The sequence below is a fragment of the Cygnus atratus genome, chromosome 1 (assembly GCF_013377495.2).
Source record: "Cygnus atratus isolate AKBS03 ecotype Queensland, Australia chromosome 1, CAtr_DNAZoo_HiC_assembly, whole genome shotgun sequence".
NCBI lineage: Eukaryota > Metazoa > Chordata > Aves > Anseriformes > Anatidae > Cygnus > Cygnus atratus.
The window spans coordinates 131431404-131458584 of record NC_066362.1 but is presented as its reverse complement, the minus strand read 5'-3'; the positions used below and the strand labels follow the sequence as shown (position 1 = coordinate 131458584).

At 37.4% G+C, this 27181-nt stretch overlaps 1 protein-coding gene across 1 annotated transcript in view; it reads left to right on the top strand.

Moving 5' to 3' along the window:
- The window catches only part of WWC3 (WWC family member 3), a 104739-nt gene extending 78001 nt beyond the window's left edge, over nt 1-26738 (top strand). Inside the window, 14 exon segments of the mRNA XM_035542231.2 lie at nt 1003-1092; nt 2249-2823; nt 8802-8922; nt 9654-9728; nt 10736-10822; nt 13342-13534; nt 16997-17164; nt 17902-18053; nt 18510-18669; nt 19862-20026; nt 21002-21094; nt 22109-22339; nt 22659-22786; nt 24188-26738. Coding sequence (XP_035398124.2) covers nt 1003-1092; nt 2249-2823; nt 8802-8922; nt 9654-9728; nt 10736-10822; nt 13342-13534; nt 16997-17164; nt 17902-18053; nt 18510-18669; nt 19862-20026; nt 21002-21094; nt 22109-22339; nt 22659-22786; nt 24188-24254 — 2305 coding nt within the window. The 3' untranslated portion in view covers nt 24255-26738.
- The last annotated feature ends 443 nt before the right edge of the window (nt 26739-27181 follow it).

Below are 27181 nucleotides of genomic sequence, written 5' to 3'. Positions count from 1 at the left end.
AAGTTTGATGAGCTTTCTCCAGACTGTCTATCAGAATCCCTATTTCTAACCATCTTGTGAACACAGAGCTGGAGAAATAACTTCCCTGCTCCAAATGTTCAAATATATAACACGAAACAGATTACTACCCTGATTTTATGTTGAAATTTAGTGATTGGGCTTGGAAGAATAAAGCACCAGGAATGCCTGTAATTCTAGATTCAGGAAAAGTGTAAGTATATTATCAGAAGAATGTATTCTTCAAAGTTTTAATAATCTCAAAGTAGAGCATTTAAGATATCTTACAGGCATTTGAGACTGACAGCATTATAGATATGTTCCCTTTTGTGTTGGGGCGGTGGTGCTGAGTAGTTCAGCTGCTTGTTATTAAAATGTTCAAAAAAGTCTCAGTGAGAGATTTCTGCCATAGCTTAGTATTCAAAATGCTACATTGTCTCCTAAATACAATGATATATAAACATATGTGAATCAAATAGAATTAGACCTTAAAGCTTACTCTTATGGTAACTGCTTAACAAATATTCTCCAAAATTTTTCTTTTTATCTTTGAAATTTGACATTAATTAGCTTGGATAATAGGGCTATTCGGATTTTTTTTTCCTGCCAAGGCAACTAGTCATAGTAGCTTTCTGTATTTCACTGGCACAATCACACTGATACGAGGGAAGAAAAATCTCATCAAGTTTAATGCTTTTACCTAGGACTTTTTATGACTTTGACAATTGCCGTTGTGTATTTTCGAAATCGTGACTCTTACACTGTGCCTCAATTACTTTTCTTGTCTGGGAATTCTGCTAGTCTCAGTTCCTGTGTTCTTGCTGGAATTTCCATTGCTGCATATGAGCTGTGTAAATTAAAACTTTTCATTAACCAGTGAAATTTCTTTTTGTATTCTAAACATTCTAAATGCAATGGCATTTTTCTGTACTTGGAAAGCTCCTAGCACTTCTTGAGTACTGCTGTAATAAAGAAAAATACTAATATGTATCTGTTTAATTATAGGATACTGTTACAGGAAAAGAGAAATTGTTTGCTTATGCAACTAGAAGAAGCTACACGTTTAACCTCATATTTACACTCCCAGTTAAAAAGGTAAGTTGTGTAAAAAGCACAGGTTTTGAAGTTTAACTGCAGCAGAGAAGAATGTTAGTAATATAAGTTTACCTTTTAATACTTTTGGTGGATGTGTGCCAAGTAAATTGAATTTTACTAAGTATATTGTTTGATCTGTGGAATGTGAAGATTTAGATGGAGTTTTGTAAATAGTACTAGTGATGGCTGTTTGAGCTAGATTTTTCCATATATTTGGGTATTTTATTTTATAGGTTCACTTATTTTACAAAAAGGAGATACCTAGTTGAAGAACATTGTAAAATTGTTATAGTTTTACTTTATATGTAGATAACATTCTTTTAAGTTCTGTGAGGTTTAGTATCCTGATACCTTTTCTAAAGGAAGGGGTTTTGATCCCTGGTGAGATGACAGAATTTTGCCATTTAAATATGAGAACGTGCTAAGACCCACATAGAAGCCCAGAATGTTTTGCATATTCACACCCGCAGCTGCCTTTTTTGGTGCAGCTCTCGGGGATTCCTCAGCTCAACACCATGCTGACATCAAAAGCTCAGTTCCTGCTGTGCCTCGCTTCATCTCTGTCCATCACTTACGCTGTCTTCTCCCTAGCCATCTGAGAATGGTAGAAGGAACTGAAATGGGATTCATACTAAAGTTGTTTTTATTTTGTGCTCCAAAAAACTGTAAGGATGCGACTTGTATGGCACTTTTTTTTGTTTTGTTAGTGCTGTCTTTCCAAACCCCTTCTTGCTCCTTCTCCCTGATACGTCTATGATCCATCATTAACACCAATTCAGGCTGGATCATGGTAGTCTACTATTCCTGGCTTTATATTGGGTCCACTGATCCAAACCCTCCTCTGTCCTCTTTTCTGCCAAATTATGTCTGGTTGCAAGTCAGAGGAAGGAGTAGACCTGTCCAGGTGCTCTCTTTGTCTTCAGGCACGTGGCCCTGATTTGGTTGTCGCTTGTACTGTTCCAGTCACATCTGCTTGAGACTAGGGCAAGAAACATGAGTTAGACCCTAAACTGCCAAATTATCTCCCAGGGTCATGTGCTGAATGCATGTAAAACTGCTTATGTTAACTGGGTTGATGTTTTATGTCCACGCTGGTGTTTCTGACTGTATTTGAATGGACCTTTTTTTTGTTTCCTTTTCCTTTTGCCTGCCATAGTCTGTCAGCCAGCACCCTCACAATGTCCTCTGGCAGCAGCAGGGGTTCCCTGGCCTCCAGCCGAGGTTCCCTGGCCTCCAGCAGAGGTTCCCTCAGCTCGGTCAGCTTCACGGACATCTACGGCCTCCCGCAGTACGACAAGTCAGACAGCGTTACAGACTACGGGCAGCATTTGCGCTTCGACATCATTCCCTTTGAGTCTCTAACGAAGGACGTGCCGTATGCTGATCCCATTGGACACTCGAATTTCAATAAGCAGCGGAGGTCTCTGGATACCCCGCAGTCCCTGGCATCCCTGTCCTCACGGTCCTCCTTGTCATCGTTGTCCCCTCCGAGCTCGCCTCTGGACACCCCATTTCTCTCCGCTTCTCGAGATTCTCCTCTGGCTCAGATGTCAGAAGGTTTTGAGGAGATGGCAGGCATAGGAGCCCTGGAAATGCTCAGGGCTCAGTCCACAGCGCTGGGTGATGACGATACGCAAGGAACAAGTTCATCTCAGATGTCTGCTTACACTGTGGACAGCGAAGGGGTGCGAGAAATGGGCCCACAGCTGACTGCTGTGCAGCCTAGCGGAGGTGAGTTTCTGGACGTGATTCTTTTGTCACGTTGTCACAGAAAATAGCACACAAATCTATTAGTACTGGCACAGTAGAGATTGTTTCTCAGTTTGGTTTTATTTCCATCAGTTAAAAATTTGATGGTGGATGTTAGATGTTTAAAAAGGAAGAAGTGAACTTCCTTCCATGCCCCCTAAAACGAAACAAAAACAACAAAAAATTTGTTTGATATAGGGCAGAGGTGAAAGAGTAGAGAAATCTTTGCAAATAGATTTCAGAACAGTAGTGAATTGGGTGGAAGAAAGGCAATGGAAAATGGACTTTCTTTTGGAGTATAGCACATCAAGGGGATATGTGTTTTGGTGTTGGTCAGGAAGGAGTAAAACCACACATGGTTTAATTACATGTGAAGCCCCATTTCTAATCATGTTACCATTATTCTGTTAATTTCAATCAATACAAACCCAGTTGAGAGTGGTTTTATTAGAAAAAATAAAAATGTGCTGGGGTGGGCAGAAGGTGATGCAGCTGTGATAATGCTCAAAGGCTGGCTGGCTCTGTGCTGAATTCACACCCAGCTTGATACCAGATTCACATGTCAGTGAGTTGTGTGATGGAGCAGAAACTACAGTGGCACGGCAGTGTTGAGTTCATGATGGGCTATGCTCATGAGCTCAGTGCCTCAGCAACTGAGAAGCATTTTTTGCTGGGGGTATGTGAGGAGCTGAGCATCCACTTGAGTGATTTTTTTTTTGTTGTTCTTACCATCTCTGAACCTGTGCTCAGTGATTACAGAGGAGCTGCCTCAGTTAACCACAGCACATACTGTTAGTTTTCTTTTTGTGATTCAATGTGAAGTTGATGGATTTGCTTCAGCTTGCGGTGGTGGAAGCTTCTGAGACTCTGTAGATGAGAGTATGTTAGACTCTTGAATATGAGAGATCAAAAAAGGAAACAAACCTTAAAAAAAAAAAAAAAGAATAAATTTCATTTCCTGTTTTAATCAATCAGTTGAAGAACTGATGTAAAATGAAAAGGAATATTCTTTCCTTATAATATTTCTTTTATGTTGGCATACTTGCATTTCTAATAAAACCATTACAGTAGAGAAGGGCTTTTAGAGAGTATTTTAATATTGAAGGTTGTAATTCACATCCCATGTCTGTATCCATAATTTTGTGTTAGCAAATGCACATAATACTACACTCAGGGATTGGAGCATCAGGGTTAATATGAAATATAAGCAGAGAATATATTGTCCTACTACATCTTGTTTGTCAAGAGATAATGAAAAGGAACATTGACAGTACATAAGGAAAAGGTTTCAGCTATTATTAAAACAAAAAATGTCACTGCTGTGCTAGCAAGCCTGTATTGTTCACGCAGCATTCAAGTGTAGATTTAGCTATTTTCCTTAACACAACTAACACTGCCAGAAGATACTGCTGCAGAATTCACATTTAGTAGACATAAACATGTCTCGGTCCCATATTGCAGTATTCTGACCAAAATAAACAGAATTCCAGAGACCAGCATGTAAGTTTGTGCTTAAATTAGTGCCATGGAGAGGCTTCCTGAGGCTTTCTTTAAACCTCAGATCAGACCACAACATGTCTTCACCCATTGTGGTAAGTGAAAACTATGTTAGTAGTCCATTTATAGCTCATATGTGTTTCCTAGAAGTGAAGGCTTGGTCTGTGGGCCTTGGGAGCAGTAGGATAAGGGTCAAGGTCCTCTTTCTGTTTTCCTTTTCTCTCTCCTCTGTAATGTTTCTATGCATTTCAGGTTTTTATAAACATGCACGTGATACCTCTTGTCACTACTGCGGTGTCCAGGTTCAGCTCCTAGTTCAGGGTTTACAACTTTTCTTTGCGTATGACGTAGAGTGCTTTCTGTTGCTTTTTGAGTGTGTGATTAAAAGGTAGCCAGTCAGTCTTTTTGGAGGTTTTCTTTTTAAAATATTTGTTTTTTAAAACAATTGCTTAGGAAAAATCCATTCAGTTGTTCTGTTTTTTGGCAGGAACTATGACTACTTTGAGCTTGGCATTCCCTAGTTGGTGGGCTTGCAGTTGTAAAGTAATTGTTTGCAAGTACCAGTTGAAAGTTTCAAAGTTACTTTGGTTTTCTACTGTTGAAAAATTTGATGAAGCATCAAACTCATACGACACTTTGGGAACCCCCAGGTATTTTGGGGGGTTTTGATTTTCACTAAATTACTATTCTGTATGCTTTGCTGCTGCCACCCTATGGTCTGGTAGCATAATGCAACACTGGAAAAACAGTAAGTGTCAACTCAAGCAAATTTTTCACCAGTTCCTCTATCAAATAAAATATAAGGTAATTTTGCAATTTCTGAGTGTCCTGAGGGTTAATAATCAGTACATTGCATATACCCTGCACCGAAGTAGTACTGGAGCATGTTCAAGAGTTGTCCAGGAACTGTATTTCTGATATTCACTTGCTGATCTGCTGTTTTCTTGTTTTGTATCTCTTTTGGGAACATGTTATAAATTTTGTTAGGATGTGTGAATGGAGGGAAGATGCCTGAGAGGTTACATCCATTGTACTTGTAAAGCTGGAAGTGGGAGGAAACATGTTAAGATAACATTGGACTCTACAGTCTCTATATCTTCTTCTCTGTCCTAAAATAATCTTTTGAATGCTAAGTTTCCTTTAATGCCTAAATAATCTCGTTTGCAAAATATTGTCGTAGATCTAAAACATGATTTATCACTGTGTGCTTTTCATTTTGTCTTGTTTCTCATGCGGCACAACAGAAAAATGCACTGTAAGTGAACCTGAAATTACTTATTGTACTGGTTTTGCTCGTAATTCCCTGTGTGTTTTTGTGTGTGAAGTGTTTTTTTCTGAGTTGCACGTGAAGGAAAAAGGAGATGTTGCTACATTTGGTTTTGTTTGATACAATGCTATATCTGTTTAATCATTATGGCATAATTAATTTTTTGCTATGTCAACTAAACAATATATTCATGGCTGCAGTTAAATCCGTGGAAAAAGTTTTCTGCAAGCTTCAGCCTTATTACATCATTGTAATGCCTGACCGCATCATGGTAGGTAAGGCCTGTTTGTGGCTCTGATTTAGTTTTTATGAGAGTGTTTGACTCTTGTATTAGTGCATTTTGAGCTGACATGCAGTATTTGTAGTCTCCTACGCCTGTGAAACATGCTTGAGATTTATTCATGTGTTTTTTAGCTAATGAAATACTGGACACCAAAAATTCCTTTGAAGTTCACTTTTTGAACTCACGACAGCTGAGAAAATTCTTTTCATCAGGCCTGTTTTATGTTTGTCAAGCTTTGGCACCCAGTAGTTATGGAAATTCAAATCCATATGTTTTGTTCACTGATTTGAAAGGTAATTGTCTATTTTAGAAACTTTATTTTTAAGCAATTCTTCAGCTTCCTGCATTAGAAGGTCCCTAATTGTGGTAAACCTTGTTCTGTTTAAACTGAAGTCTGATGCTGCTTCTCCTTCTTGACAAATTCTTCTTGCTGATTCCTCCTTCTAGTCAAGCCATGTTCTGACATTTGCATCTCTCCTGAGCTCTGTGGGATGGTCCAGATGTTATCAGATGCTTCCCTGGCCTGCAGGCAGTGGGCAAATCATTGTCATGTTCCAACAGTGTTGTAACATGTCAGTTTTTCATGACATTGTGTTGGTGCGTCAGAACAGTTTTTCCTTCCGGACAAATTGGGAACGTCAACCTCCAAAGGAGAGAGCCCGTGAGGTCCACTCATATTACAACCTCCTCTTTCATCTCCTACATCTGTGCGAAGTGTTCAGATAGCAGGGTGAGCCAAAGGCTTATTTATGAAAAGAAGTCATCCTAGTGTAATTTGGTGCAATTAGGACCAAAAATGTAGACGGACTTGCGTATAAAAATTATACATTTTTTTCAGCCTTTCTCCAGTGATGCAAAGTTATTGGGGAAACTCTTCCATACTCATAACTGTCCTTACAGAGCACTAGTTTTCATTCTGCTTAACTGCCAGTAACAGCAGTCATGGAGGTTGGCTCACCAAATGAAAAGTTATTTCAAAAAAAAAAATTGAAGCCACCACTTTGCACAAATGATGTGGAGGAGAGTATGGTTCAAATGCAGTCTTCTGGTCTTCTGTGAGTTAGTTGCAACTTGGCTCTCATTTGTGGGGAGGATGACAAGAATTATATGGCACAATGGCACATGCTAGACAATAAAGATGGGATTATGGGAGGGCGGGGGGAAGGATAGCTCTTTCTCCAGGTACAGAAACAAATGCAGGTTGGGATGTTCTAGTCAGCAGATAGCTGTCCTGCATAGCTGAAGATGGCTAAATTCATTACTGAATTTGGAGGAGAGGTCTGTAGGGCTGTGTACTGATCCAAAAGCACAGAGAACTGGCTCTGTAGACATCCAGGAGTCTCAGCTTCAAACAGGGCCCTGTGATTTTGTTGAACATCTTCTGGGGCTTTGTGCTGTTGGTGGCCCGATAAAAGGATCCTATTTCAGGCTGATGCAGGACTGCCGGACTCGGAGCATCCTGTCTGGCAGTCCCGCTGGAGGTTACAGCCAGACACTTCTATTGACAGCAGCAGCACAGATGTGTTGACATGAGGGATTTTTATCAAGCTTCAAGGCCTGACATGCTGTCTGCCTGGGGCTCACTTGGGAGGTGAGGCACGTCCCATGCACAGTGAGGGCTCACTGTCCATCCCTCAGCTGGTCCCTGCAGGTGGGGCTCAGGCTGCTTGCTGGCACTGTGCTGAAGGAAACTTGCTGGTCAGGTCGCAGAGTTTTGATGCTTAAAATGCCTTAAGATAATATGTAAGAGGTACTTAAATTGTTACTGAGAGTAAGACACATCTTGTCCCTAGTGGGAGTAAGCTGGAAACATCAGCATATGCTTGCTTCTAGTGTGATGTGCACTGCACTGCTGTCACTCCAAATGCAGTCTGATAAAACTTCAAGTACTTCCAGGATATCTGTTTAAGATCATGAGCATGGGTAGAAGTAAATGTGGTGCGTTCCCCACTTCTGAAGTGTCTCCTCTTTGTCGTTTTTTTTTCTGCTTGGAGGACAAACATTAAGCCTAAGCAAAAGGGGGTGAAAAGGTGGTAAAAGACACTGCACTTCCCTAAGTCCATTTAATGGTTCTCTCTAGGATGTGAAAGAATTAAACTCAAGTTACAACCTTTCATCGAGGTGTTGAAATCTTACCTGTGCAGTTCTTGAGCATCGTCACTTATGCGCATACCTTGAAGGATTTGTACCTTCTATACCTACTTGCATTTGCAAAACCTGATGTGTAATGTCACTTAGCACATGAAAGTGATTGAAGCCCTGTTAACGGTATTGCTGGTGGTTCAGGGGAAAGGTGTAAAAGGGGGTTGACTATTCCTTCCTCCTGCCCCCTGCCAAAGTTATTCAAAAATATTAAAGAATTTGAAAAAACAGCAGTCAGTGAGATGGAAAGTGCTGGTTCTTTTTGATAGTGCCTCTCAGGCTGTAGATAAAAGCTGCTATTATGAGATGGTATAAACAGTATGCTTTGAAACTTCATATTAGGAAACAAATGACAACAAAACCTTACTTTGTTATCTGATAACTTCTTAAAAGAATTAGTCTCTGTTTATTTTCAAACTATTGTATAGTCAGTAGGTAAATCTTAGAAGTTTAGGATCCCATGTGTACATATGCTGAATTAACATAAATGTTCTTCACAGGAGAGATTATTCCACTAGAAGAGCACTGTAATAACAACGAGATTGGTTTATGTCATAGAGAAATTAGCCACAAACTTCCTTCCTTAATTCTTCCGCAGAAAATCTCTGGTCCATTGTATTCTAGTTTTTTGATTTAAAGTCAGGTGACAAAGCAATGCACTGCATTTGTGCCAACTGTTTTGGCACTCGTTTTCATATGATAAATGTTTCTTATTTAGTTGTTAAGAGATTACTTTGAGCTGATTTTGTCTCTTCTTTTTCTCCATGATAGCTGTAACTCTGCGAGGAGACAGTGGTCGAAGATCGGAGAGGAGAGCCAGGCGAGTTTCAGCATGTCTCTCAGATCATTCACTGGCTAGTGACAGTGGCGTGTTTGAAGCTTTAAGCAAAAGGTCAGGTGTATAAATGCTTAGTAAGCTGGAAATATTCCTGTTCTGCCACACGGTCTGAAAGAATTGACTGTAAATTTCTGAATATGCTTTCAAAATAGGTGATTCTAAGTATCATAAGAATATTAGATTGCACATACTACACAAAAGAAGCTTTTTACATGCAGTTCCACTGTCATCCTCACAGTTGCTAAGTCCCTTTCACTCATTGTCTCTAATGTTTTAGTACCCAATACTTCTCCCTTGAGAGTTTCCTCGTTTCTTAGTTGTAAATTTTTATTTCAACCATCTATAACGAAATAAAAATGTACTGAGTAGGACATAGAGTTCTGGGAAGCATATGATTAAAAGTGTAAATCTTCCTATGATGAAAGGAAAAAATATATGAATTGCTGAAAATCTAAACGTGTAGGTTGGACAAGTGATTGAAGGAGGGTAAAGAGATATTATTTTATACAATTGCTCTAACACATTAAGCAGTAACTGGGAAGAAGATATGGTGTTGATGATTGTAGAGAGAAACTAACCTAAGCATTTTGAAAGAGTTACTCTAAAAGCTTAATTTTTTAAATTAGGAATTGCTGCTTCTGTTCTGTGTGTTTTTAAATAGGTATCTCAATCCCTCCTGTACCAAACAGTTGCTTATATCCACAGATCACAAAATAAACGTTGAATTCATTATGTTCTAACAGCATAGGTCATCGTGTAGTTTACAGTACTTTCTGTTTGTGCAGGAATGAAGATATGGAAGAGCCTGTTTATGGTGATATTGCCAGTAACGAAGAACCACAAATACATGTTGGATTTCTGTAAGTAGTGCTATTCTACTTTATCCGTGTCAATTCAACAGCCATTGCTCACTAGTTTTCTTCATTCTGCTTTTAAACTTCTTAATAAACTGGACCACTGTGGATAGCTTTAAGAAGTTTTTGAACTGAAAGCCAAAGTTTAGTGGATGTACAGGATAGTCAACATGCCTCTTCCTGCTGGGGACGTGTCTCAACTACTGTTCATTTGGTGTCCTTTCAATGCTGGTTGGTGAAAGGATTTCTGTTACTTCTTCCAGTAGCATTTTCATTGTGAGTATGGATGTAGGGATATGTCTCAGTGTGTGAGATCTGACATTTTATGCCAGATAAAGGAGGATCAGGAAGAAGAGAAGGTGAAGAGAGATAAAAATAAAGCTCCCAAGTACAGCTTTGAAATCCTGTGCTTAGGACAAGCTATTGTTAGTAGTGGGAGTACTGCATGGAAGAGCAGATTATAGCAGTGCAAGACAGGTTTTCCTGTCTTAGACAGCCCTCCAAAATCCTCTTTACTCCTGGGAAAAAATAATTCCCAAGGCTGATGGCAGTTTTCAAATTTGAACCAGGTGTGATAGTTCTATTTGAAAATCCATACTGGTACGGAAGATAAGATTTTTTTTTAAATTTTCATTAATCCATGAAAATAATGCAGACTGACTAGCTTTGTGTAACTGATATGTCACTCACACACATATGCTTCTGGTATAAGCATTTAAAACATGGAATCTGTTTTATAAAACTTCACCATGAAGAGTCACAGTAGGGAATATTCTTTTTGAATTGAATAATGTTTAATTCTTGTAGTTCTGATAAATTTGTTACTGTAGCTAATCTTTTATGGTTCTGAGTGTGGTATCTTTAAATGCTTTTGATTCAAACTGATTTCTGTTAGAGCTTCATTTAACTGAAAAAGGTGCTTATGCTTTCTTAAAATATTCTGAATCTTTCATCTATATTTCTTAAGGTAAGTATTGATGCTTGGTGACTAACACCAGAAATTTATTTTCCAGGCATGACAGTGGAAGCGAATGTCTCTTAGTCCATGTATTACAGCTGAAGAACTTCGCTAGCCTAGTTGTTAAAGAAAACTGCAAAATGTAAGCTTACTTTTCACCAAAAGTCTGATCGTTGCTCATTTTGTGAAATAATCTTAAGTGCTATAAATTTGTTTACTTCATGCAAAATTAAGCCATTACTCAGGTATAAGATAGCATGTTCTAGTTTACGTGGGGAAAGGGTTCATTTTGTGGATGCAAGGCATCCTTTTTATGGAACCTCTGTCCTAGCTAGTGGTCAGGTAGCAAATGTAGTCTCTAATGACACATTTTCTTGTGTTGATTATGTACAGGAAAGATTGTTCAAAAACATAAAAATCATTCTTCTATCACTGCATACCTTCTGGCCAAAGAAAATAAACAATATTTTGCTTTATTCCAGAAATATTATTTCCTGTAAAATCTCTCTACAGGTTATCTGTGATGTATCCCAGAATAAGCTTAGGGTAATTTTCTTAAATACCTAAGGTAACATGTATAGTAATCGGTAAGGAAAAAAAAAGTTTTTTTTTTGACAAAAAAAACAAACAACAACAACTTGATTTTATCTTCTTATAAAAAATAAAAAATATCAAAATAGGACATCTGCAAGCTTTTGTGGCTGTGCCAATTCTCCTTGAATATCTATGAAACACCTTTCAAAATAATTTTAACACCCAAATTAGCTGAGAACCAGTACAAACAGCTGTATTTTTTTTTTCTAACTTCTGGCTGCCTGTGGTAATGCTTCAGATTCCATATCACATTATGTAGAATATTGTTTTGTTTATTTAGTGTTTCTTAAACAGTGGCAATGTTGCCATAAAACAGTCCTATCTAGTGATATGTCTTATTAGATTTTAAAGAAATATGAAAATTTTTGATCTTTATCTCAGAGAAGTTGTTTGAAAACTGGAAAATGGAGATGTGGCAATATTGTTGTGTTGTAAAATAGGTCATTAAGTGGGAGCTGTTAAATTAACATGCATTTTGCTGAATGAGTTGGTCTTTGTTCAGAAAGTTGACCTTGCAAACCCTGCAAACTTCTAGTGGAAGCTCTTCATGTAGGTCAGTGCATTAGTGGCAGTCTTTCGCTTTGTTTTCAATATTGGTACAAGGGCATGCTAGAGAGGAAAAATGTGAGTAGTACTCAACCATGTTTCCTCATTATTAGAAAAAAAAAAAGTCATCTAAAGAAAAGCAAATGTAGTCACCAAGGAAAAGAATGACTCGAGAGGGTTCGTTGGACATTTGTCATCAAGGCAGTCAGGCCTCTAAGTGACACTAAAAAAGGCACTTCTGTCCCCCACCCTTCTCAGTTAGCTGCTTAGGCTGGAATCTAGAAATTGTGTGGGTGCAGGGTAAATCAATTGATTTGACTGAATTAAAAAAAACAAACAAACAAACAAAAAACAAAAGTTAATCTTGGAAAGACCAGAAGAAGTTTTTTAGCTAGTTCAATGAGTTCCTCCATGCTTCTGTATGTTCACTCAATCTGAATTACTGGGGATGGCGCTGGGGAGGCTACCTGCAGCAGGTGGTTAGCAGAGCAGCTGGATCACTCCCTTTTAACAGTATGGGCCGGTGTAGCTAACTGGTGCTCCATACTCCAGTGCTGTGGTTCCATCATAGTGAGCTCTTCCAATTGTCCTCTAACCACTTACTCGTCTGCCACTGTCATCCCCTCTCTTGTGGTGGCATAGGAGTTCATGCAGCGATGTAGTCAATTAGAGTGAGCCTCTGAGCTGGATTATTTTTTTTTAAACCATGAGCTGTTTTTTTCTAGGTTAGCTTTTTAATCCAGGTGAGTTTTCTAACGTGGTTCACAATGCAGTTGCATGAACCGTTTTACTGGCACAAGGGAAGGTATAGCAAGCGATGTGGTGTTGCAGGGGCTGGACAGACAGTCAAAACAGGCTTAGAAACACTTGTTCAGGTAGGTATGTTCCCTTCTGTCAGGTTAAAATGGTTGTGGATTTTGATTTTGGCTTGGAGTCTAAAATGAGATGGTATCAGATGTGATTATTATTTTTTTTTTTTTAAGATGGCAAATAGATGGAATGTAGGTTTTCTTTGCCGTCCTTTTGTGCTGAATTTCTCAAGGGAGGGGGTGAGGGGGGTTAAAGGTATGCTTAGTGGATGGAGGGAAATGGAGGGGCTATTCAGTTGCTTAAACGTAGGCATATGTTTCCACTTGAAATGTCATAGCATAGCACCTGGCCTCCAGCTGCTGCTGCTCAAGAAGGCTGTAGTTCTCCCGTAGATCCTATGTCATACTTGCTAGCCCCATGTAGATGCCTTAGATACCTCAGGGCATCTCAAGTGGCACTTGGTGCCTGTGCTTAAGCACCAACTTAGAAAAAAGTTGGTTTTAGTTAGACAGAGATGGGGTTTCCAAATCAGTTTTGCTCTTTTGTGTTAAGAATACAAAGCAAATTCCTGTAACAAAGAGATCCAAAAGTAGATTCTTAATACAGAAGTTACACTGATGTTTTTGCTTAGCTTAATTTTCAGAAATGAGAAATACCTGAAGATAGCTTTCTTTGTCTGAACTGCGCTATTTGTCTGTTTTGCTGTTCCAGTCACGTGAGAGTTTATTTGCCACCGCTTGAGTCAGGCACACCGACCACTTACTGCTCTAGAGCTTTGGAATTCCAAACACCGTTAATATTTAATGAAGTTTTTAGAATCCCTGTGCATTCAAGTGTTTTGAAATTAAAATCACTGCAGCTGTATATCTGCTCAGTTGACCATCAGCAACAAGAAGAACTATTGGTAAGTGGCCCTTCGGTCCTTTTTTTTTTTTTTTTTTTTTTTTTTTAAATCCTTGTGATATAGGAAATAATAAAGATTTGGAAGTAATTAGCAAAATTACCAGAGGTTGATAATTGGAGCATTTTAAGCAGCATTGAAAGTACTGTTATCTGTGCTATTAATGTAACTGTTACGTTGCAGAGCCATATTTTAAATTGATGCAATATTTATATTAATTGCTGTGGGATTTAGCAGGTAAGGAGTTTTTTTAATGCTTTTTAAAAAAAAAAAATTCTGCCTTGGGGAAAGCTGAAAAATCTGCTGTTGCTAAATGTTGGTGCAAGAAGAACACTGAAAAATTAAATGTTTTCCTGAAGACTTCATCTGACAGCTTTCAGACTACAGTATGCTCAAGACTTTTGTTTCTGCATGGCACTATAATGCATGCACAATGAATCTATATCTGTAAAACAGTTTTATAATAAAAAAGATAACCCATTGTTGCTGTGTAATGGTGGTTTGAGAAGACTACAGTTACACCAATCTTAATTTTGTTGCAGGGTAATAGTGATCCAGGTAAACTTCTGTTATTTTATTTTAAGCTGTTTGAGGTATCTAATATAGATGCATTCAAATAGGTATAACATTGTTTAAATAGGTTACAGATTAACTGTGTTAACTTTAGATGTGTTAAATGTCAACTTTAATTATTTTCAAATGTAAATATGCTTAAATTAATCTGCATTGGGTCTGATATTTTGAAGTCATTGGGCAGGCATTTTAGTGAGGGGTTTGAACGGGCTAGTTAATTTTTTTAAAGCCTGTAGACGTAGTTAAGAGGTACAGGCAGCTCAGTGTCATCCTAGACAGCGGATAAGAGGTGTTTATTTGAACAAAACTGGTCAAGAATGCATGTTTGTTAGTCTACCTTTCAAACTAGATAGTATGTTAGATAAACAGTGGCCTTAATGTTGACAGAAGTAGACCCAAGGGCTTGTCTGCAGCTGGATGTTTGGTCATTTTTACTGCTGCAACCTAATTAAGGAGAAAGCATCTCAAGAATGGGCTGGATATATTGGTATAAAATGCTTCATATTGGTATAGCCTGTTCCTCTGAGAGGCTAAATAGCCATTTCAGTGTAAAGCATCTTTATATTGACACAAGCGCATCTAAGTTTAGGATGATTTTATTTTAACTGCTATTACTGGATTAGTAAAAAATGATAGGCTTTCAGATTGTTTGTAGGATTTTTTTTTATTCCTTTATAATCTCAGTGTGCTTTTGTCAGAAATATCTGTCTACAGTAGTAGGTAACATATACTTAAGGATAAGGTGACAATACCACTCAAAAAGAGAAACAGTGCCATGCACCTTCCGGGATGCGCATTGAAGTCTATATTTAAATATGCTGATTGTTGCCCTCTTGCTGTAAGTTGAAAAATAAACGTATTATTGAATTAAGAAATCATCTCTTTGGAACTGCTGTGATGGCCTCTGTAATTGTCTTTCAAAATCTCTTTCCACAATTTTTTCTGTTTGATTGAATATTTTTGAAGTTCTTGATGACCAATTTCTTTTAATTAGATTATGCCAATATATGGCTTTCCTAAATGCAGGGGCCAGGCTGCCAATATATAGCTTCCCTAAATGCAGGGGCCAGGCTGGAGTGTATCCTGAGTTAAACAAATGACTGTATATAACAGGGAAGAAGAAAAAATGAAGAAATATTCTGGCAAGTAGTTCTAAACTTCACTTACATAGGGAAGTAAATCTACTGAACTCATGTGTCTTTCAGTTCCCTCAACCCACATACGCTCTGCCTTGATGAAAGATCCTACTGGTTTACTATAGCTTTTCAAACCTGGTTCTTTAAGTTGATGTATTACTTCCCTAGTGGCCTCATCAATGTTGAGATAAGGGAGTTGTTATTTTCCATGATTAGCATATATTGCTTATGTTAAAACTTCAAAGAAATGTGATTGCCTTTTCTTGCAATAACATGGCTTTGCAGTTTCATGCCATTTCTGATCTTTTATGGCCTTGACCAACCTGTACTCCCCATGTCTTAATTGGAACTCTTCTTCAGTGTAATATTTGTCGTTTAGCATTTTGTCTTTTTATTTTAGAACATATGTCTTATTTTTCAACACCATGTAAAATTCTCATAAATTTTACAGTCCCCCTGTTAGACATCACCAAGAGATTTGTAAATGCTTTTACTGTTCTGCTATCCAAGCTGTTAGCAAATACATCAGAACAGGTACATGACAGGCCCATCTTGGCTTCCTCCTTGTTATAAGCAAGCTCCAAATCTTAAGGTGGAGGTAAAATATTTATTAGTCCTATCAGTACTAATCGCCATCAAAACCAATTAATAATTATTTTCTACCCAAGTAGTAATTTACTTTGTAGCAATGACTTCTTTGGCATGCCTTTTCAGCTGATGAAGAAATATGGTGTATAGAGCAGTGCGAGACATCTTAGAAGTTGAAGGATGTTTTTGTTCAACGTTTGTAACAGAGGAAAACAGATTTTCCCTTTACCCCCCCCCCCCCCAAAACAAACCCAGCATTTTTTAAACGCTATCCAACTCTGATATAAAAGTGTGTGTTAGATGTTTTTCATATACTGTGTCAGAAGTAGTAGATATCTATTAGACATCTCTGTTTTATATAATAAAGGAAAGGTATTTCTGTTTAGAGCATCCAGTAAGCTGACATAAAATGACATTCTTAATAATACGCAGTGTCCCAATATGCCATTCTGTCGTTAGTCTCAAAAACTCCTTTCCATCATTGTTCTTTATACACCTGTTTCAACAGAGCCGCAGGGAACATTCATTTAGGTCAACACAGCTCAGAAATTTCTTATGTGAACACCGTTTGATATAGCAGGCTTACTTTAAAGTTGGGAATTCTTTTTAGTGGGAAGCCTCAATTTATTGTAAGGATAGCCTGGAAAGTGGAAAAATGAGATTATGGTCTGCTTGATTAACTTACCATATAAACAGGGAAAAACATTGTTTTATATGACATGTTTTCCCCCTTTGGAGGATGCCTTTGATGACTAGGAAACTGAAAGATATCTCAGAAAGTAGTTCTGTCAAAGGAAAATAGATTAACTAAAGTAATATTGTTTTAATAATACTAATTTAAGTAACTGTAGAAATCAGATAAGTAATTGAGAGTTTTTAAAATAAAATATTAAGAAATGACAGTGTTAGCAGTCATACCTACATCAGTCATAGTAATTTTGCTTGTCAGTTTCAAGAAATGTAATATCCTCTCTGATCCTTTCAGGTAGTAAGCAAGAGACAAGAAATTCAGTATCTTAGACAACATATATATTTTTTTCACATTATAAATGCATTTATAAAAGCCTTTTTTTTCCCCATTATAAGTGAGATACTCCTTAAATGACAAGATGTCTATCCTGCTGTGTGTGTTTATCTTACCGTGGTGAATGCTTTTTGTTGTTTACAGGGTATTGCTCAGATAAACCTGAGTGATTTGGAGAGTTCTGGTGAGATGCAGCTTCACTGGTATTCTGTTCAGATCTTCACTGGTTCAGACCCCCAGAGAACAAAGAACAAAAACCAGTGTGAAGAAAATATTCCCCGGTCTTCTGGAAATGTAACTACAGTTAAAACGGTATGGATCTGAAAAAGTGATTTGTTTACTTCATTTGACCTGTTGGATGGTTGGTTGCTTTTGATCTTATTTCGGATACAGTTTGTTTGTGAGGCGCAGAGAAGATGATACCTTAATTGAACTCTTGTAGCAAGAACTGGATTTTGAAAGAATAAATAAAAACTATGTCCGGACAGGTGCCTGAAATACTACTGTATATGCTTGTATGCACACCTCCAGTTCAACTTACTAAAACTCATCAAAAAAATCCACCACTACACTGGAGGAGGTTGCCAAGAAAGGTTGTGCAGTTTCCATCCTTGAAGGTTTTTCAGCATGCCTCTGAGCCCTGGGCAACCTGGTATGACTCTGAAGCTGTCCCCACTTTGAGCAGGATGTCGGACTAGGTGACTTTCAGAGGTCTCTTCTCACCTAATGTACTGGATGATGCTCCACTGCGTGTTAAAGTCACCCAATCCACAAGTGGCTTTGACTCAACTTTTTGCATTCTGAACTGCTGTGTGATGTAACTGTAAAGCATTCACTTTCCGTGTCTGTGTTCGCTTTCTAACATTTTCTTTTAGAAGTTGCATTCATGGGACACCAAGTACTTCTTGATTATTGAGATTCAGGACAGACTTTAATTTTTTTTAGGAACATACAAGGACTGTGGTTTTATTTTGTTTTCTCTGAATACTATACATTGAATACAAAGGCTTGTTCAAACGGATTTGTCTGAAGTCTAGTTTACCTTCTAGGATGCAGTGACAGCCCTGTTAGCCAGGACCACTGCCCAGCTGGAAGCAGTTGAGAGAGAGTTGGCAGAAGAGAGAGTGAAACTGGAGTATACTGAGGAGGAAATCCTGGAGATGGAAAGGAAGGAAGATCAGGCAGAAGCTATATCAGAACGGTAAAAATAGTAGCTCAAATACCTCATCACACAGCCAAGTAATATTTACACTGTAATTATGGTCTGAAATACAGCAGGAGAAAGAGCAGATCCTTATGTTGAGATCTGTTCCCTGTTAGTGTTATGGGTATAAAATTGTTTTATCATGTGATGATGTGCAAACAGGAAAAAGCTTCATTTGAATAGCTAGCTGAGCTTATAGGACTCGGAATTTGGGGAGTGGGAAAACATTTCTTTTGGATCAAACACAAGCTTCGTTAGGGAGGCAACTGTAATTTGCTTGTCTGTGCATCTGCAGAAATGCAAGTGGGATGTGTTCTCCCTTTGTAAATTTTGTATTTCTGTTGCAGAAATAATACTCTAAAATGGTAAACTGACCTGGATAATGAAATACACAAATAGAATTCATAACTTTTTTTTAATACCTACAAAATCCTTGTAATGTTCTAACTTCAGGAGTTGGCAAGCAGAATCTGTTGACAGTGGATGCAGTAATTGCACCCAGACTAGTCCTCCTTATCCGGAGCCATTTTGCGGGGATTCGTTAGCTGGACACATGTTTGCAACTCAAGCAGGCCAGTACAGTTCTGGAAAAATCCAGCCTCCACCACTAAAGGTAATGAGAAGAGACACTGCAGTACGGAAACTGCCACAACGCCTGGCGCACACAGTGTGTGTTACTGCTGCTTGTTGAGTTTGAGTCCAAATTGATCGGGAGAGAAAAGAATCAGAAATGACATTAGCAACCCTATATGAGTAGTGTCATGATGACAGTGATATGCCTTTTGAGTTGTTAAAAATGTCCTCTTTAGGGCTGTTTTTTTTTTTTGTTCACTTGCTAGTAATTTCTGAACAGAACTATTTTTTTTATGTCAAAAGGCAAGCTATTTTTACTGCTGCTTTTATCTAATTGTAAATATGCAGTTGTATAAATGTCTGTATTGACGTGAAATCATAACAAAAAAGATCGTGATCTAATTCCAGTGCTCTTAAAAATTAGAATTGTCGAAGGAATTGTGAAGAAAGAAGCTTAACGTTTTAAGACTTCATTGCTCTTTCAATGTTAAAAATAAATACAGCTAAAATTTTCATAACAAAATGCTGGAACTGAGGTATTTAAAATCTTTCAAATTCAAGATATGAGACATTGGAAATAATCCTGACAAGCTGAAATCAAGATGCTTCCATTGAAGTAAAGGAACACTTTTGTGTTGCCTTTAGGGAAGAGTCTACTTCCTATTTAGGAATAAGTTATCTTAGAAGTTTTGATGCTATGATAGAGTAGCATTTTTTTTCTATATTTCCAAATATTTTAGTGTTCTTGTGTCACCGTTTCAACTGTCTTTCAGTTCCCTTTCATTAAGTTTCTTCTCCTCATTTGAATTCCTGCAGTTTTAAGGTTGCTTCTTGTTTCAGAGTCAGCTTGCTTTTGGAAATGTGGCTTAGTTTTCTCCTGTTGAGGCTGGGAAATCAGGTGGTAGCTTGATTAATGCCCAATTGCTAAGGGTGAATGCAGTCTTTGTGCTCTGCAGCTATGATTCATGTTATAACTGCATCTTATAATTGTTACTGTTCTAGGAAAGGCTTCTGAAAAGTAGTCTTATAATTTTGAATGACCTGGTTTTAAAACTGCTAAAAATGAAGTGATTCATCTTCCATTCTCAAGGCTCATTAAAACTTTAGCCTAACTAACAAAGCAAATTGTTTACTTTTGATATGGTTGAAATGTCTGTCTGGTTTTGATGAGAGAGAGAAAATAAGGAATAATTTAAATCAAGTAAAATAAAATTCCTTCATTGTAATTTTAGGTGGATAAGGAAACTAACACTGAGGATCTGTTTCCTGAAGAAGTTGCTATTCTTCCAAAAGAGAGAACTAGCCGCAGGCCACGGGGTTCTGCTTTTGTTCGCAGTAGCACTATTGTTCGTTCCCAGACCTTCTCGCCTGGAGCACGAAGTCAATATGTTTGCAGAGTGAGTAAGGCTTTAAAAGAAGTTGCGGGGAGAGGCCTCCACACAAGTATTTTCTGTATTTTTGATAACTTCTTCTTAAAACCTGAATTATAAGAACTAGATACTACTTTTTGCTACTAATGAATAATCTTTCATTGAATTTAAATGTTGCATAGGGGAAGAAGTCCCCTGGTTCTTTATCTTTCTAAGAGTTTAAACCTGAATTTTTTTAAAATTAAAATTTAAGAACGTACAATAACTTGAATCTTAAACTTCTTTACTTAGCAATCTTAGATGTTGGGCTAGAGTGATTAATTATATGGAGGTCCAACACTGCCTAATGAGGTGTATGAACAGTGAACTTAGAAGCCTTGTTTAACTTCCGGGTACATAAAAGTTGGATAAAGGGGGACTGAATGCATAATCCTGCGGTTATTGCATAAATATTCTTAGGACTTTTTTGCTGCTGTTGTGAATGTCAGTCATAGGATGCTCATTACAGTGGTGTGCGGGGTTCCTGGGTGCACTGGTACAAGTAATTGAGAATCAGCACAATAATTCCAAACTCGCGTTGAGTAATTGCTATGTTCAACTGCAAAAGGCTTATATGCAGTTGTCTCCCAGCATCGCAGATCAATATATTGGTACTGATTTTGCTATATTGGTGGAATGCACACAGCTTTAGTTGTACTCTTTCATAAGGTGTTGAGAGCTTGAGTTCGAATATGCCACAGTGACTTTTAAGCCAAGAGTCTCCTGGTTTTTGCTGTTGTTTACGTTGCATGCGGTGCATCTATGGACCACGTCAGATTTTCAATAAGAGCACTATTATATATCATCTTTTATAAATAGCTAAAGGAAAATTTGTGATTTCATTTGCTTAAAACAACACAATTTCATTTTTTAAAATAATAAATCTCAAAAGTAAAAGAAAAAATAAAAAAAATTGGAATGTAGATGTAAACAACCTTTATTTTCCATATCTTTTCTACTCAGCTGTATCGCAGTGACAGTGACAGCTCAACTCTGCCAAGGAAGTCACCTTTTGTCCGGAATACCTTGGAGAGGCGTACTCTACGGTATAAGCAGGTATAGCTAGGAAACTTTTTTTCACTTAAGTTGCTAGAACAGTGGCACTCGTAGACATCTAAAGCTTAGGTATAAACGTACACTGTGATGTTTTTAGGAAATGTATGAGTGTTCTGTTATGTAATTAGTGTGAGGGGTTTTGTTTCTTTTTTATTTTTTAAGCTGAAAGACACAGAGAAGTGAAATACTGTTGTGAACAATTGCTGAGGAAAAAACAAGGTGTGGCAGATGACAACTAGCCACTGGATTTTTATTGATTTAGATGTAAACTTTGTTAAATCTTTAAAATCTAGTTTATGGTGCATGGTGCAGGCCTGCAGAAATGTGTACGAATGGTGGGAAAACATCTTGCTCCACTCCCATGCAGCCTACAAACAGTAATATTTGAGGCCTAAGTGTTTGAGGAATAAATAGGTTAAGTTCTCCTTTCTCTTCACACCCTGCAGAACAGGTGGGTAGAGAAGGGCAGGTAAGGAGTTAATACCATGTAGATAAATGTCATATGGTTCAGCCTGGTAAGCAGAAGTTAATTTCTTGCTGATGTATGTAAGTAGACCAGCATGCCTCCCATTTTGATTTGGAATGTATCTAAAAGCCAATATTGAATAAATTTCTTTAAGGGAAATCTGTTGCTCCATACACTGTTTTCTAGCATCGTGATTCAGTTATGAGTTCTTCATGTTATATCCCTTTTATTATCATCATTACGTAAGAGTTCAGTTCATAAACTTAAATTAGTTAATTATTTATAAGCCAAGAGTAGACTGTAAAGGAATGTAGTAAAAAGCATTAATTGAAAAAAGATGTGTTTTTGTACAGAAAACCCTTGCAGCTAGTTAACCTTTTGCTATGGGGTATAAATAACCTCTCTAAAACTTTGTGTCCAAAAAAACACTTTATGTGTGGAGTACATAAGTAAAATGTATGCCCCGTGTAGCTAAAAATAGGCTAGTATACCACGTACCATGTTGAGAATAACATTCTGTGCATTTTATTTGAATCCAAATAATTCAGCAGTCCTGCAGATCTTCTTTGGCTGAGCTTATGGCAAGAACGTCCTTAGACCTGGAGCTGGATCTCCAGGCATCCAGAACTAGACAGAGACAGCTGAATGAGGAGATATGCGTCTTAAGAGAGTTGAGACAGCGTCTGGAAGATGCTCAACTCAGAGGGCAGACAGATCTACCCCACTGGGTCCTTCGGGATGAGCGATTCCGAAATTTATTGAAGGAAGCAGAGAGGCAGGTAAGCTAACATTAGATGAGTACTCAACATTTTCAGAAACTTCTCGTTTCAAAACTTTTTGCTTGTAGAAAGATCTCTAAAGAGCTGTTTTTACAAAATCTCAAATAACTAGAGTTGCTTCTATATACATTAAGAAATTAAACAATAATGTCAGTCTTCTGCATTTGTAGTTCTTGGATGGTATTAGTTATTTCAGATAATATACTGGTGTGGTTTTACTGTGATGAGTGGTAACAATCCACCATTTTAACCTGGGTATTCTTGTGTTTTATTTATTCACATGATAACTTTTGGCATTATATTTTTTACTCATTTTCAGACAAGACAGACCAAATTTGAACATCACCAAGAACAAGCAGCTGAAAAGATGCTAAAGAAAGCATCAAAAGAAATATACCAGTTGCGTGGGCAAAACCAGAAGGAGCCTATTCAGGTGCAGACTTTTAGGTAAGTGTTAATGTGTACTGAATTAGCATAGCAGCCATTCATTACAGAGGTTAAAGCTCTCTGAAACATTTAGCTAAAATACTGTGTGTCTTGTATATAACCAGTAATTTTTAACCTCATACTGATTTGGGCTTGAGTTTCCTTTGAATTACTTGTAGTGCAAAGAGGCAGAGATAGGGTAAAGTTGTAGTACTACAATTGTAAAACACGTGAGGAAAAAAATTCTTCAAGTGCACACAACATACCTTAGGTGATTCTTTCAACTTAGCCTAGTTAATGTTAAGTTCAGATGATTTATCAGGTATTCAGTGTTAGCCTGTAGGCCTAAATTGTTTAGTGTAGTACATATACGTTACTAGGAACACCCTCTCCCTGAAAATTACTCAGTAATATTCCAGCTTTCTCTTAAGCCTCTTCTTTGTGTTTTATTTCCGGTTTCATCTGTGTTTGCATAATATGTGTCCTCTCTTAGCTTTAGCTTGTGTACAGGTGCCATTGATAATGGGAATTTCACAGGAAGACTTTATTACTTTAGCATTATTTTTTTTCCAGTTTTTTTTTAGTAGAATGACATTAGGAGTAAGGAATGAAGAAATATTAGTGCAGTGTAGCTGTGGGGGAAAACTCCGCTACAATTTTATATTCTACTGTCAGTGTTCCGATTTTTAGAACTTGTTTGCAGGGCATACTTAAATAAAATGCAAAAGTTGTCCATCCTTTAATGAATTATATTGGAAAGGGAAAGGTCTTCCTCACAGATGTGAAGAGGAAATAAGAGGAATAAAAATTTTAGCGTTGCTTTTACATCTTGTATTTCTGTTAATAAAACAGGATTCATTTGCTTTGGCTACTGACATATAAAATTATGTGGGGAATTGATGAGATGAGAGAGATGCAGTAAAATGAAGCACATGATAACTTGCTTGTTTAAATTCTTGCCCCTTGTATGCACACATCCATTTCTTACAACAGGTAAAGAATATTGCTTCTCAATAAAGAAGCAAAAAGATGAAACTGCCATCAGTTTTGTTGTTGTAGGGACTATTGAAAAATGTAGAAGGTGAACTTTGCATTGCAGAGAGGACTTACGCAGGGCTAGTCTTGTGAAACCTTTTTACAGTGAACTATAATTGATGTCCAATAAGTTGTATAAAGCTGCCACCTAAATTTTCAAAAACAGTTGTTGTGTTCAAGGGAGTGCCTCCAAAAGCATGCAGTGAGGAATTGTAAGTTTCTCGTGTTCAAGTAAACCCACCGTTAAGTGTGTAAGTAACAAATAATAACCACTAACCAGAGTAAGAAAAATGATGTTCTTGCAGGGGTGTGGGATATATTTGATTATATTTTATTTGAGGCATATATTTGATTGACTTTCTTTGCATCTTTTTTTTTTGGTCACAGAGAGAAGATAGCATTTTTTACAAGACCAAGGATTAACATACCTCCTCTGCCAGCTGATGATGTATGACATGTTGCATTGTAAACATGAAGTATTTATCGCTTTTATTTTAATGAAGTTATTAGATTAGCCAAGTTTCTTTAAAAAAAAAAAAAAGTGCAAAAGCTAATATACACGTTTTGTAAAAAATAAAAAAAGTAAAAAAAGTAAAAGTAAACAAAACCATATATATAAATATATATACATATATATATTTTATAATAGCGACTGCAACAAGGCTTGGTTTTTCCTTGTTGTGAAATTGACATCTCTGAAGACAACTTATTTTATAAAAGATCGACTATCCTGTTAAGAGCGTGTACAGTTTTTATGCTGTTTTATTTGACTTAAAGGCTGGAAGACAGAAACAAAGTGAGTTCAGGCAAATTCACTGTAGTGTAATTTATTTATAGTGCCTTTTTTCCTTGAAGGAAAATACCTACTTTAAGATGTATTTTAAGACTGAAATTTTGTTCTTCAGTATTTGTCATACAGTAGAATGGAACCATTGAGCTGGTTTTGTTTCTGATACCTGAAATGAAAATACTGTGTTCTAAAATTGTCACTTTTTTCAGCTTTATTATCTGTAGCTTATTATGTACATTGTATCCTTTAGCACTGTCTGTGTTATAGCAAAATATTATCACCTGCAATGTGTTTAACACTGATTAGAAGTGATGTTAAACATTGCAGAATTCATTTGCATGTTCTTACTGTGCACTAATAGATTGTTTTCATTTCAGTTTTGTCTAAAATATCTTTATATTCTTAACTAGATTCTCAATTTAAACGGAGGAAGGAAAAGGGTGACAGGTCTTTGTTTTTCTGTTTAAGGGAAAGGTAGTTAAAAGACCACTGTGAGCTAGTTGTGTGGAAAAACTGCTAAAGGAATGTAGCAACTTCTACAGTTTTAAAGATTCTGATCTGATTCAGGAAAACACGTGCTAATTTCAGAAAGCAGCTACAATAAGTAAGGGTGCTTAAGCACATGTTAATCCTAATGGATTTGCTTTGAGGTTACTACATGCGAGTTCTGTTGTACAGTGACACTTTCCAGAAAGGAGGTGTATAATTCTGGAAGATATAGCTCACTTGATTGCTAGTTGGACCAGCAGAAATCTGGTAAGAAATAATTTTCTTGTAACCATTCATTGTAATGAAAGACTGTCACCCTAAATTCCCGAGAATGCCAGTTTTGTGTCCTTGCATCCTGCAAGTATGTAAAAATACTTCTTTACTAAGCTACTATAATAGTTTCTCATATTTTTCTAATTATACCTACACAGAGAGGTGCCCAACACAAGACTAACTTTGCGAATTGCTGGAATTGCTTAGAAAGATGATCATGCTGTCTTTTCATTATGCCCAGGTCAAATTGGCTCCAAATTTTTGTGTGTCAGGAAACCAAAGCAACAGTCAGAAACTAAACAGACTTAGCAAAACCTCTGACCAATGGGAATATTTTCAAATATTTTGTAAGTCATCTATGTGAGTTTCAAGAGCTTATACGCTGTTAGTTTGTCAAAGATCAGGAAAACCTGAAAGTAAAACTGAATTGTTTTTATTTGTCCAGGCTGAGACCAAAAATAATGGAGGGGGCGGGGTGGGGGCTGTTAAATCTAAACGGTTAATCAACAAGGATGATTAGCAAAGACATCTAAGTTTAAGCTACTACAGGCCTGGTATAGCCTATAATCATTACAGACATCAAGTGATTTGGTGGTGTAGCAATACATACGAAATTAAAGTATGTTCAGCGTTTATCACGCTAACCATCCTGAAGTCTCTTTTTGCCAGTTAAGCTTTGGTGGGTGTATATTGGGTTCCTTGGGCTGAACTAGAGCTATTCAGAACCTATGCAGATAAAAACCAAGTAAATCATGTAAGAAATTGCTAGTGCTTGGGTAAAAGTCTAGGGACAGCAAGCTTTCAAGTGCTTGTTACTTGAAAAGATCAGTTGGTCGGAATTTCACGTCTCATGTTCAGTGGAGACCCTTACATAGTAGTATTTATCCAAAGTTACCATGTGGTGATACCAGAAATACTTGCTGTGTACTAAGAATAGACAACACTGTGTTTTCATGAGGGTGTTCCAATCCTGGAAGAGCTTGCCCAGAGAGGTTATGAGATCTCTGCCCGTGGAGGTGTTGAGGATTTGACTGGGCATGGCCCAGAGCAGCCTGGTTGTATTAGACCCCCTATGAGCAGGGGCTGCGATAGGGACCTCACTTCCACCCTAAATTGTTCTGTGACTGTGTAACATAGGGGCAATGTCTGGTGGCGTACCTCTTAGGGGGCTCAGCTGGTGTTTTTAGTTAGTGACTGCTTGGAGACATTGTCAGTTTATCTTGTGAGTCCGTGATTCTGACTGCTGTAATGAGTTCTGTCTTGATGTGGTAATGAGTTATCATAGTCAGTATTCATCTCTCTCGTTTTTGTGACAGTTCTGTATGATTGTGTCATTTTTGTATTATTTGAAAGTATTTCTTCTACAAAATAAAATAATTTGCCATAAACAGAAAGAGAGTTTTGTTTAATGTCACAGAAGAAGACGTTGTTTCAGTGGTTTATATTTGTCGCATTGATGATGCTTTCATGAAGAAATTTTATATTTGGTATAACAGTGAATGTAATGAATTTTCAAATAAAGAAAAAAGAGGAAATCTGTGAAGTCAGGGATTCTAGAGAGGTTGCACTGAAGACCTGAAATGGATACCGAGTGTAAGGAATGGCAGGTATGTTCTCCCACGTGCTTACTGCTCATGATAAGCTGACAGCTGTATCTGAGGCTCCTAGCTGAATATTCCAGGAATTCACGAGTAGCTCCTTATGACACATTGAACTACATTTTTTTTTTCTAGCAGAAGTTTGTACTTTGTAGATTAGTATTTGAAATAAGTTGACAGTGTTATTTCTGTAGTATCTTATTTATGACCAATCCCAAGCTGGAAACCATT